Here is a 13,520-nt window from a genome sequence, read left to right as displayed (position 1 = left end):
TGGAATAGCAACATCTGTGTCATAATTTATTTTTCCCCCCAGTTTTTGTCAGTTAGGCCCAGAGTGTTCATGATGTCACTACCTTGTCATTAACTAGAATCGATGTGTAGTACTTCCTTGTTAGAATTAAAACGAGAATCACAGCGTATCTCAGTCTTGGATGTTTATTGTGAAAGATTGTGAAAGATTTTGCGTTCTTTTATCTGTTATCAACAAAGACCGCTTGAAGCCTAAATGTGGCCCTGATGGTCTCATCATTGTTCTCTGTGTTCTCTGGGAGGTCACAGAGTACTCACGTGAATCTTGATGTCACAGAGTACACATGAACAGTGATGTCAAAGAGTACTCACATGAATCTTAATGTCACAGAGGACTCACATGAACAGTGATGTCATTGTTTGGTATGATACAGCAACTTGTGTTTTTACAAGGCAGATCCTATTTCATATGTTATCTGTCTCTGTTGACACACCGCAAACCAATGATGGAAAGTTGCCATTCCATAATATTTTTTCAGTGTAATATCATCCCGATTGTGAACCATTCTCATGCTCTCTGTATGTCGGACCATCTTCGTAATGTAGTCTAGAGTTTTCTGTAGACCTGAAATTATAGGAACTTTAGAATTAGATCAACTTTTATTTCCAAAAGGAATATCATTTGTAGTGTCAGTTGGTTGTTCTGTTTTGTTCTGGCCTGTAGGTGGAAAGTAATACAACATATAGAATGATAATAATAATAATAAATGCCATTTAACTCTTTTATCCAAAGCGACTTACAGTACAGTCATGTGTGCATACATTTTATGTATTGGTGGCCCCAGCAGGAATCAAACCTACAACCCTTGGCGTCGCAAGCGCCATTCTCTACCGACTGAACCTCACAGGACCAGTAGAAAAGATAGATGTAGTAACTTTGTTAGTAACATTATGTTTTCTATGTGTGTTGCAGCTTTGACGTGGAGAATGGCCCGTCAGCCAGCTGCAGTCCGTTGGACCCTTCAGCGTCTCCCGGGTCAGGCCTGGTCCTACACACCAACTTCCCTGGACACAACCAGCGCAGAGAGTCCTTCCTCTACCGCTCGGACAGTGACTACGAACTCTCGCCCAAGTCCATGTCCCGAAACTCCTCCATCGCATCCGAACTGTAAGTTATCACACACGCACACACTTCCAAACACTCTTACACACTCACATACCATGAAGTGATCTGGTTGTTCTGATCTGTTTGTTCAGTGTGTTCCATTATGTTCGATCCATGTCCCCTGGTACATGATAAATGACAACCATTTCTGTGGATACTACCACCACTAATAATTTGCCAAATGATAAGTGGAAAAAGGGTTCCAAAAGAGGCTCATCGTTATCAGAAAATACCAAAGAAAAAACAGATAAAGCAACACCTCACAGCACAACGCCTCTCCCCTATTTGACCTAGATAGTTTATGTGTATGTATTGATATGTAGGCTACGTGTGCCATTTAAAAATGTATGTAGTTAGGTCCTTGAGCTGTTCTTGTCAATTAATGTTCTGTATTATGTCATGTTTCATGCTTTGTGTGGACCCCAGGAAGAGTAGCTGCTGCTTTCGCAACAGCTAATGGGGATCCTGATAAAATACCAAATACTAAAGATGATGAGCTGATAATAGAAAGAGTCCAAACACATGACAGTGGAAAGAAGCTTTCTTTAACCAGGAACATATTTTACCTAACAACATTACATTCCAGTAGAATAAGTGTTCCTTATTAGTGAATTTCAGGGATATTTTCTCATGTCAGAGTGTAACTGGTTCTTATTGCTTAATGTCTTTGTGTAACAACATCCTATTTGATAGCCTATAAGCCACTATTATGCAAGACGCCATTGAGCTCTGATGTTATTGTAATTTGGCTGTGGGGTACATAGGGGTAATTTGTCTGTGGGGTACGTAGGGGTCATATTTGAATGTGGGGTACGTAGGGGTAATTTGGCTGTGGGGTACGTAGAGGTATTTGGCTGTGGGGTACGTAGGGGTAATTTGGCTGTGGGGTATGTTGGGGTAATTTGGCTGTGGGGTACGTAGGGGTAATTTGGCTGTGGGGTACGTAGGGGTAATTTGGCTGTAGGGTACGTAGGGGTAATTTGGCTGTGGGGTACGTAAAGGTAATTTGGCTGTGGGGTATGTTGGGGTAATTTGTCTGTGGGGTACGTAGGGGTAATTTGGCTGTAGGGTACGTAGGGGTAATTTGTCTGTGGGGTACGTAGGGGTCATATTTGGCTGTGGGGTACGTAGGGGTAATTTGTCTGTGGGGTACGTTGGGGTAATTTGTCTGTGGGGTACGTTGGGGTAATTTGTCTGTGGGGTACGTAGGGGTAATTTGTCTGTAGGGTACGTAGGGGTAATTTGTCTGTAGGGTACGTAGGGGTCATATTTGGCTGTGGAGTACATAGGGGTAATTTGTCTGTGGGGTACGTAGGGGTCATATTTGGCTGTGGGGTACGTAGGGGTAATTTGTCTGTGGGGTACGTAGGGGTAATTTGGCTGTAGGGTACGTAGGGGTAATTTGTCTGTGGGGTACATAGGGTTAATTTGTCTGTGGGGTACATAGGGGTAATTTGTCTGTGGGGTACATAGGGGTCATATTTGGCTGTAGGGTACGTAGGGGTAATTTGTCTGTGGGGTACGTAGGGGTAATTTGTCTGTGGGGTACGTAGGGGTCATATTTGGCTGTGGGGTACGTAGGGGTAATTTGGTTGTGGGGTACGTAGAGGTAATTTGGCTGTGGGGTGGGTAGGGGTAATTTGTCTGTGGGGTACGTAGGGGTAATTTGGCTGTAGGATACGTATGGGTAATTTGTCTGTGGGGTACGTAGGGGTCATATTTGGCTGTGGGGTACGTAGGGGTAATTTGTCTGTGGGGTACGTAGGGGTCATATTTGGCTGTGGGGTACGTAGGGGTAATTTGTTTGTGGGGTACGTAGGGGTAATTTGGCTGTAGGGTACGTAGGGGTAATTTGTCTGTGGGATACATAGGGGTAATTTGTCTGTGGGGTACATAGGAGTAATTTGTCTGTGGGGTACATAGGAGTAATTTGTCTGTGGGGTACATAGGGGTAATTTGGCTGTAGGGTACGTAAGGGTAATTTGTCTGTGGAGTACGTAGGGGTAATTTGGCTGTAGGGTACGTAGGGGTAATTTGTCTGTGGGATACATAGGGGTCATATTTGGCTGTAGGGTACGTAGGGGTAATTTGTCTGTGGGGTACGTAGGGGTAATTTGTCTGTGGGGTACATAGGGGTCATATTTGGCTGTAGGGTACATAGGGGTCATATTTGGCTGTAGGGTACGTAGGGGTAATCTGGCTGTGGGGTACGTAGGGGTAATTTGGCTGTGGGGTACGTAGGGGTAATTTGGCTGTGGGGTACATAGGGGTAATTTGTATGTGGGGTACATAGGGGTAATTTGTCTGTGGGGTACGTAGGGGTAATTTGGCTGTAGGGTACGTAGGGGTAATATGTCTGTGGGGTACATAGGGGTCATATTTGGCTGTAGGGTACGTAGGGGTAATTTGTCTGTGGGGTACATAGGGGTCATATTTGGCTGTGGGGTACGTAGGGATAACTTGTCTGTGGGGTACATAGGGGTCATATTTGGCTGTGGGGTACGTAGGGGTAATTTGTCTTAAGATTCCTGTTTGTCCTCAATGGCTCAACTACAGGCACAGTTTAGGGTATTGGGACCTTCGTTACTCATAACTAACTGGCACATACTTTCATAATGACTACCTCCCTGGATGTGGTTAAAGTAACATTATTTCCCCTGGTTTTGAAACAATGGACTGATTTAGCCCATTACACCTGACGTGTGTATGCCACTGTTAACAGTCTTAGGAATGCTTTCTGAATTATGCTCAGGATGTGTTGTTGACATGTTTTTGTTTGTGTTTACAGACATGGTGATGACCTGATAGTAACGCCTTTTGCTCAGGTAAATATGATCCCAGCTCACCTGTCCTTTAACCCAGTTGCTAACACACCTATATTCAGACCATCTCAGTGTCTTTCCATACTTTCTGGAGTAAGTAATGGCTAAACGTGTTTTCTTTCTGTCCAGGTCCTCGCAAGCCTTCGAAGTGTAAGAAACAACTTCACTGTCCTGACCAATGTCCAATGTGCTTCAAACAAGTAAGTGTCTGGTGTTATTGCTGATCTGACTGATTAAGACCCCTACCTAATGAATTATGCATAAATAAAGGTACAAAACAAATTAGTGTCATGTCTGCTTTGGAGGACAATAAACAGCAGCTGTAAATGTGCTGTAGTTTGTATCTCCATCCACAAGAGGGCAGTTGCTACCTATTCCACCCACTCACGGCCTTGTTTTATTGGCGCTTTTCTCTCTGCATTTAAACATTTTCACAGTTCAACACATCATCAAATGAAATCAAATTGTATTTGTCACATGCGCCGAATACAACTGGTATAGACTTTACCGTGAAAAGCTTGACAAAGTTGGGTTGGAACTCGTAAGATGTCGCCCTTCTCTGTCAGCGCTATCCTCAGGCTGTAGAACACATGAACTCAGAACTCAGAACACAGAACTCAGAACACAGAACTCAGAACACAGAACTCAGAACACAGAACTCAGAACACAGAACTCAGAACATATAACTCAGAACACAGAACTCAGAACACAAGAACTCAGAACACATGAACTCAGAACACAGAACTCAGAACACAGAACTCAGAACACAGAACTTGGAACCCATCTTATTATTCTCCCAGGTTTCCATGAGACTCCAGATTCCAAGTCGTCCTTGTGTTTTTCCAGTATAATGATAAGGCCAGGAGAGAGGAGAGAGGTGGTGCACTGCACAGCAGGATGTGAAACACATGGTTTCTCTTTTTCCTCAGGAAAACACTTGAACTACGTCAAGCTATTAGGACACTGTTTGCACTCTTTCTTAAGGAGGTTAGCTGTGGGGTGATGGGGGAAAAACAACCCCGTTATCACTGACACAGATCAACTGCCATTTATGTAAATTATTATATTGTGCATGTTAAGTAATATTGGTCATAAGCCTGTCTGAAATGTCTAAAACATAATGCACACATTATAGGCTATGCATGAATCACATGCCTGTATGCCTTATTATGTAGTGCAGAACATCCTCCTCTAGAATGAATCCACTCAGACTGGGACTAAAACTGGGACAGACTGGGACCCAGACTGGGACTAAAACTGGGACAGACTGGGGTTATACTGGGACAGACTGGGACTCAGACTGGGACTAAAACTGGGACAGACTGGGACTCAGACTGGGACTAAAACTGGGACAGACTGGGGTTATACTGGGACAGACTGGGACTCAGACTGGGACTAAAACTGGGACAGACTGGGGTTATACTGGGACAGACTGGGATCAGACTGGGACAGACTGGGACTCAGACTGGGACAGACTGGGACTCAGACTGGGACAGACTGGGACTAATAATGGGACAGACTGGGATAAAACTGGGACAGACTGGGACTCAGACTGGGACAGACTGGGACTAATACTGGGACAGACTGGGACTAAAACTGGGACAGACTGGGTCTCAGACTGGGACAGACTGGGTCTCAGACTGGGACAGACTGGGCTTAATACTGGGACAGACTGGGACAAAAACTGGTACAGACTGGTACTCAGACTGGGACAGACTGGGACTAATACTGGGACAGACTGGGACTAATACTGGGACAGACTGGGACTAAAACTGGGACTCAGGCTGGGACTCAGGCTGGGACTCATACTTGGACTCAGGCTGGGACTCATACTTGGACTCAGGCTGGGACTCATACTTGGACTCAGGCTGGGACTCATACTTGGACTCAGGCTGGGACTCATACTTGGACTCAGGCTGGGACTCAGGCTGGGACTCAGGCTGGGACTCATACTTGGACTCAGGCTGGGACTCATACTTGGACTCAGGCTGGGACTCATACTTGGACTCAGGCTGGGACTCATACTTGGACTCAGGCTGGGACTCAGGCTGGGACTCAGGCTGGGACTCAGACTGGGACTCCGACTGGAACGCATAGTTTCTCCATTGAGTTGATATTGCAGACTAATATTACAAAACAGAAAATGTGTATTATGGATGAATTTGTATGTAGGGCATTGTTCCTCCTGCAATCAGATATCACCTTGACAGTGTCTGTGTTCTGTCTCTAGCATGTTGTAAAGATACTGGAATACAAGCTTTGTTCATAAAAAGCTTGTATTGAACAGCCTGCCTAATTGAAAACCCAAAGCCTCCCTGACCTACATTCAGCTCACACACAAACACACACACACACACACACACACACACACACATACACACACACGTGCGCATACATGAACGCACCCTCGCAGGCGCACACACACACACACTCACACACACACATACTTGCATGCATGCTTGCAGGCACACACACACACTTGCAGACAAACAAACTTGCATGCACACACATGCACGCACGCAAACTCGCACACAGAGCAGATCAGGAAGATGTGCTTTGAGAGCTTGTTGAAAGGAAAGGTTGATCTCAATTCACCTTTTATTCCTCATTTACCTGCTGCTTTTCTCAATCTCTCTCTCTCTCTTGCTCTCTCTCTCTCTCTCTCTCTCACACTCTCTTCCTTTCAGTTTTTCCCTCCTCTTCTCTCTGTAATCCTCACAGACATGTTGGCCTCGTTCTCCTCTGTCTTCCTCTCCTCTGTCTCTCCTCTCCTCTGTCTCTCCTCTCCTCTGTATCTCCTCTCCTCTGTCTCTCCTCTCCTCTCTCTCCTCTCCTCTGTATCTCCTCTCCTCTGTCTCTCCTCTCCTCTGTATCTCCTCTCCTCTGTCTCTCCTCTCCTCTGTCTCTCCTCTCCTCTGTATCTCCTTTCCTCTGTCTTTCCTCTCCTCTGTCTATCCTCTCCTCTGTCTCTCCTCTCCTCTGTCTTCCTCTCCTCTGTCTTCCTCTCCTCTGTATCTCCTCTCCTCTGTATCTCCTCTCCTCTGTATCTCCTCTCCTCTGTCTCTCCTCTCCTCTGTATCTCCTCTCCTCTGTCTCTCCTCTCCTCTGTCTTCCTCTCCTCTGTCTTCCTCTCCTCTGTATCTCCTCTCCTCTGTATCTCCTCTCCTCTGTATCTCCTCTCCTCTGTCTCACCTCTCCTCTGTCTCTCCTCTCCTCTGTCTCCCCTCTCCTCTGTCTCTCCTCTCCTCTGTCTTCCTCTCCTCTGTCTTCCTCTCCTCTGTATCTCCTATCCTCTGTATCTCCTCTCCTCTGTCTCTCCTCTCCTCGGTATCTCCTCTCCTCTGTCTCTCCTCTCATCTGTCTCTCCTCTCCTCTGTATCTCCTCTCCTCTGTATCTCCTCTCCTCTGTCTCTCCTCTCCTCTGTCTCTCCTCTCCTCTGTCTCTCCTCTCCTCTGTCTCTCCTCTCCTCTGTCTCTCCTCTCCTCTGTCTCTCCTCTCCTCTGTCTTCCTCTCCTCTGTCTTCCTCTCCTCTGTCCCTCCTCTCCTCTGTCAATTCAATTTCAATTCAATTTAAGAGCTTTATTGGCATGGGAAATGTATGTTAACATTGCCAAAGCAAGTGAAGTAGATAGTAAACAAAAGTGAAATAAACAATAAAATTAACAGTAAACATTACACTCAGAAGTTCCAAAAGAATAAAGACATTTAAAATGTCATATTATGTATATATACAGTGTTGTAACAATGTGCAAATAGTTAAATTACAAATGGGAAAATAAATAAACATAAATATGGGTTGTATTTACAATGGTGTTTGTTCTTCACTGGTTGCCCTTTTCTTATGGCAACAGGTCACAAATCTTGCTGCTGTGATTGCACACTGTGGTATTTCACCCAATAGATATGGGAGTTTATCAAAATTGGGTTTGTTTTCGAATTCTTTGTGGATCTGTGTAATCTGAGGGAAATATGTGTCTCTAATATGGTCATACATTTGGCAGGAGGTTAGGAAGTGCAGCTGAGTTTTCACCTCATTTTGTGGGCAGTGTGCACATAGCCTGTCTTCTCTTGAGAGCCAGGTCTGCCTACGGCGGCCTTTCTCAATAGCAAGGCTATGCTCACTGAGTCTGTACATAGTCAAAGCTTTCCTTAAATTTGGGTCAGTCATAGAGGTCAGGTATTCTGCCACTGTGTACTCTCTGTTTAGGATCAAATAGCATTCTAGTTTACTCTGTTTTTTTGTTAATTATTTCCAATGTGTCAAGTAATTCTCTTTTTGTTTTCTCATGATTTGGTTGGGTCTAATTGTTTTGCTGTCCTGGGGCTCTGTGGGCTCTGTTTGTGTTTGTGAACAGAGCCCCAAGACCAGCTTGCTTAGGGGACTCTTCTCCAAGTTCATCTCTCTGTAGGTGATGACTTTGTTATGGAAGGTTTGGGAATCGCTTCCTTTTAAGTGGTTATAGAATTTAACGTCTCTTTTCTGGATTTTGATAATTAGCGGGTATCGGCCTAATTCTGCTCTGCATGCATTATTTGGTGTTTTTTGTTGTACACAGAGGATATTTTTGCAGAATTCTGAATGCAGAGTCTCAGTTTGGTGTTTGTCCCATCCTGTGAATTCTTGGTTGGGGAGCGGACCCCAGACCTCACAACCATAAAGGGCAATGGGTTCTATAGCTGATTCAAGTATTTTTAGCCAGATCCTAATTGGTATGTCAAATGTTATGTTCCTTTTGATGGCATAGAAGGCCCTTCTTGCCTTGTCTCTTGTGGAAGTTACCTGTGGCGCTGATGTTTAGGCCGAGGTATGTATAGTTTTTTGTGTGCTCTAGGGCAACGGTGTCTAGATGGAATTTGTATTTGTGGTCCTGGCAACTGGACCTTTTTTGGAACACCATTATTTTTGTCTTGCTGAGATTTACTGTCAGGGCCCACGTCTGACAGAATCTGTGCAGAAGATCTAGGTGCTGCTGTAGGCCCTCCTTGGTTGGGGACAGATGCACCAGATCATCAGCAAACAGTAGACATTTGACTTCAGATTCTATAGGGTGAGGCCGGGTGTTGCAGACTGTTCTAGTGCCCTCGCCAATTCGTTGATATACAGTGGGGAGAACAAGTATTTGATACACTGCCGATTTTGCAGGTTTTCCTATTTACAAAGCATGTAGAGGTCTGTAATTTTTATCATAGGTACACTTCAACTGTGAGAGACGGAATCTAAAACAAAAATCCAGAAAATCACATTGTATGATTTTTAAGTAATTAATTTGCATTTTATTGCATGACATAAGTATTTGATCACCTGCCAACCAGTAAGAATTACGGCTCTCACAGACCTGTTAGTTTTTCTTTAAGAAGCCCTCCTGTTCTCCACTCATTACCTGTATTAACTGCACCTGTTTGAACTCGTTACCTGTATAAAAGACATCTGTCCACACACTCAATCAAACAGACTCCAACCTCTCCACAATGGCCAAGACCAGAGAGCTGTGTAAGGACATCAGGGATAAAATTGTAGACCTGCACAAGGCTGGGATGGGCTACAGGACAATAGGCAAGCAGCTTGGTGAGAAGGCTACAACTGTTGGCGCAATTATTAGAAAATGGAAGAAGTTCAAGATGACGGTCAATCACCCTCGGTCTGGGGCTCCAGAAAATCACATTGTATGATTTTTAAGTAATTAATTTGCATTTTATTTCATGACATAAGTATTTGATACATCAGAAAAGCAGAACTTAATATTTGGTACAGAAACCTTTGTTTACAATTACGGAGATCATACGTTTCCTGTAGGTCTTGACCAGGTTTGCACACACTGCAGCAGGGATTTTGGCCCACTCCTCCATAAAGACCTTCTCCAGATCCTTCAGGTTTCGGGGCTGTCGCTGGGCAATATGGACTTTCAGCTCCCTCCAAAGATTTTCTATTGGGTTCAGGTCTGGAGACTGGCTAGGCCACTCCAGGACCTTGAGATGCTTCTTACGGACCCACTCCTTAGTTGCCCTGGCTGTGTGTTTCGGGTCGTTGTCATGCTGGAAGACCCAGCCACGACCCATCTTCAATGCTCTTACTGAGGGAAGGAGGTTGTTGGCCAAGATCTCGCGATACATGGCCCCATCCATCCTCCCCTCAATACGGTGCAGTCGTCCTGTCCCCTTTGCAGAAAAGCATCCCCAAAGAATGATGTTTCCACCTCCATGCTTCACGGTTGGGATGGTGTTCTTGGGGTTGCACTCATCCTTCTTCTTCCTCCAAACACGGCGATTGGAGTTTAGACCAAAAAGCTCTATTTTTGTCTCATCAGACCACATTACCTTCTCCCATTCCTCCTCTGGATCATCCAGATGGTCATTGGCAAACTTCAGACGGGCCTGGACATGCGCTGGCTTGAGCAGGGGGACCTTGCGTGCGCTGCAGGATTTTAATCCATGACGGCCTAGTGTGTTACTAATGGTTTTCTTTGAGACTGTGGTCCCAGCTCTCTTCAGGTCATTGACCAGGTCCTGCCGTGTAGTTCTGGGCTGATCCCTCACCTTCCTCATGATCATTGATGCCCCACAAGGTGAGATCTTGCATGGAGCCCCAGACCGAGGGTGATTGACCGTCATCTTGAACTTCTTCCATTTTCTAATAATTGCGCCAACAGTTGTAGCCTTCTCACCAAGCTGCTTGCCTATTGTCCTGTAGCCCATCCCAGCCTTGTGCAGGTCTACAATTTTATCCCTGATGTCCTTACACAGCTCTCTGGTCTTGGCCATTGTGGAGAGGTTGGAGTCTGTTTGATTGAGTGTGTGGACAGATGTCTTTTATACAGGTAACGAGTTCAAACAGGTGCAGTTAATACAGGTAATGAGTGGAGAACAGGAGGGCTTCTTAAAGAAAAACTAACAGGTCTGTGAGAGCCGTAATTCTTACTGGTTGGCAGGTGATCAAATACTTATGTCATGCAATAAAATGCAAATTAATTACTTAAAAATCATACAATGTGATTTTCTGGATTTTTGTTTTAGATTCCGTCTCTCACAGTTGAAGTGTACCTATGATAAAAATTACAGACCTCTACATGCTTTGTAAGTAGGAAAACCTGCAAAATCGGCAGTGTATCAAATACTTGTTCTCCCCACTGTATATGGCACAGCTGTAAATTATTTGTTCCTTTAATGAAACTGGTATACCCTCAGAGTTAGTTTCAGAAATGTGTGTTTTTTTTGCCAATTTTAACCGCACACTTGTTGTTTGTGTACATGGATTTTATAATGTTTTTCCCCCAACACCACTTTCCATAAATTTGTATAGCAGACCCTCATGCCAAATTGAGTCAAAAGCTTTTTTGAAGTCAGCAAAGCATGAGAAGACTTTGCCTTTGTTTTGTTTTGTTGTTTGTCAATTAGGGTGTGCAGGGTGAATACGTGGTCTGTCGTACGGTAATTTGGTAAAAAGCCAATTTGACATTTGCTCAATACATTGTTTTCACTGAGGAAATGAACTAGTCTGCTGTTAATGATGATGCAGAGGATTTTCCCAAGGTTGCTGTTGACGCATATCACACTGTAGTTATTGGGGTCAATTTTGTCTCCACTTTTGTGGATTGGGGTGATCAGTCCTTGGTTCCAAATATTGGGGAAAATGCCAGAGCTAAGGATGATGTTAAAGAGTTTAAGTATAGCCAATTGGAATTTGTGGTCTGTATATTTTATCATTTCATTGAGGATACCATCAACACCACAGGCCTTTTGGGGTTGGAGGGTTTGTATTTTGTCCTGTAGTTCATTCAATGTAATTGGAGAATCCAGTGGGTTCTGGTAGTCTTTAATAGTTGATTCTAAGATTTGCATTTAATCATGTATTTTTTTTTTGCTGTTTGTTTTTTGTTATAGGGCCAAAAAGATTGGAGAAGTGGTTTACCCATACATCTCCGTTTTGGATAGATAGCTCTTTGTGTTGTTGTTTGTTTAGTGTTTTCCAATTTTCCCAGAAGTGGTTAGAGTATGGATTCTTCAATTACATTGAGCTGATTTCTGACATGCTTTTCCTTCTTTTTCCGTAGTGTATTTCTGTATTGTTTTAGGGATTCACCATAGTGAAGGCGTAGGCTCAGGTTTTCTGGGTCTCTATGTTTTTGGTTGGATAGGTTTCTCAATTTCTTTCTTAGGTTTTTGCATTCTTCATCAAAACATTTGTCATTGATGTTACTTTTCTTTGGTTTTCTGTTAGAGATTTTTAGATTTGATAGGGAAGCTGAGAGGTCAAATATACTGTTTAGGTTTTCTACTGCCAAGTTTACACCTTCACTATTACAGTGGAACGTTTTGTCCAGGAAGTTGTCTAAAAGGTATTGAATTTGTTGTTCCCTAATTGTTTTTTGGTAGGTTTTGACACTACTTTCCTTCCATCTATAGCATTTCTTAATATTATTCAGTTCCTTTGGCTTTGATACCTCATGACTGAGTATTGCTCTGTTCAAGTAGACTGTGATTTTGCTGTGGTCTGATAGGGGTGTCAGTGGGCTGACTGTAAATGCTCTGAGAGACTCTGGGTTGAGGTCAGTGATAAAGTAGTCTACAGAACTACTGCCAAGAGATGAGCTATAGGTGTATCTACCATAGGAGTCCCCTCGAAGCCTACCATTGACTATGTACATACCCAGCATGCGACAGAGCTGCAGGAGTTGTGACCCGTTTTTGTTGGTTATATTGTCGTAGTTGTGCCTAGGGGGGCATATGGGGGAGGGAATGCTGTCACCTCCAGGTAGGTGTTTGTCCCCCTGTATGATGAGGGTGTCATGTTCTTGTCTGTCTCTCCTCTCTCCTATGTCTCTCCTCTCCTCTGTCTCTCCTCATGTAGAGTGACTTAACCTATATAGTTCTTACCAGATGTGGTTGGCCATAGCACAATGTTACGATGTGATGTAGGCCTATCAAAATGTATTTCATATCCATACTGATATGCTGTGCATGTTCTCTGTTTCCTCAGGAGGTCCCCTGCGGCCACTCAGCCTCCCATCACCAGAGTCTGTCTGCCAGGTAAGACCACAATGCACAACTCTCTCCTGCAATGCACCTGGTGTCCAAAAGACAGTGATGTTGGTTTGTCCATCTGTTTTCCTAAGCCTAAATCTTAAGACACGATATCAATGTCAAGACCATTCTCTTGGTCTCTCTTCTCTCTCTCCCTTCTGTCTCTCTCCTCCTCCGTCTTTCCCTCACTCTTCTGTTACTTTCTTGTCTACACTTGAACCCTGAGACCTCACCCCCTCCCTCACCCCCTCCCTCACCCCCTCAGTGTTACTAACAACACACCCCCAGCCTGTTTTTAGTCTAACTGCTCTGATGGGGGGAGTACCAGGAAACCTCTCACTTCTCACTGAAAACACAACAGCATGTAAATCCTGCTCATTAGAAATGTACTGGAGCCATTATAAACGGAGTAGAGACTATGGTGTGTGTGTGTGTGTGTGTGTGTGTGTGTGTGTGTGTGTGTGTGTTTGTGTGTGTGTGTGTGTGCATGACTGGGAACTCCTGACTGGGTCCTTGAGCTTTAAGCTCTCAGCCTA

General features: G+C 44.2%; 1 protein-coding gene across 1 annotated transcript in view; it reads left to right on the top strand.

Moving 5' to 3' along the window:
• Positions 1 to 1,026: 1,026 nt before the first annotated feature.
• pde4ba (phosphodiesterase 4B, cAMP-specific a) overlaps positions 1,027 to 13,520 on the top strand; it is a 106,594-nt gene continuing 94,100 nt past the window's right edge. The window contains exons 1-4 of the mRNA XM_084164120.1: positions 1,027 to 1,146; positions 3,932 to 3,968; positions 4,095 to 4,165; positions 12,941 to 12,990. Coding sequence (XP_084020246.1) covers positions 1,115 to 1,146; positions 3,932 to 3,968; positions 4,095 to 4,165; positions 12,941 to 12,990 — 190 coding nt within the window. The 5' untranslated portion in view covers positions 1,027 to 1,114. The remainder of the gene's footprint in view (positions 1,147 to 3,931; positions 3,969 to 4,094; positions 4,166 to 12,940; positions 12,991 to 13,520) is intronic.

Source organism: Coregonus lavaretus (assembly GCF_964263955.1).
Source record: "Coregonus lavaretus genome assembly, chromosome: 6".
NCBI lineage: Eukaryota > Metazoa > Chordata > Actinopteri > Salmoniformes > Salmonidae > Coregonus > Coregonus lavaretus.
Note: the sequence above shows the minus strand (reverse complement) of the source record. Positions and strands in the feature narration are given on the sequence as shown.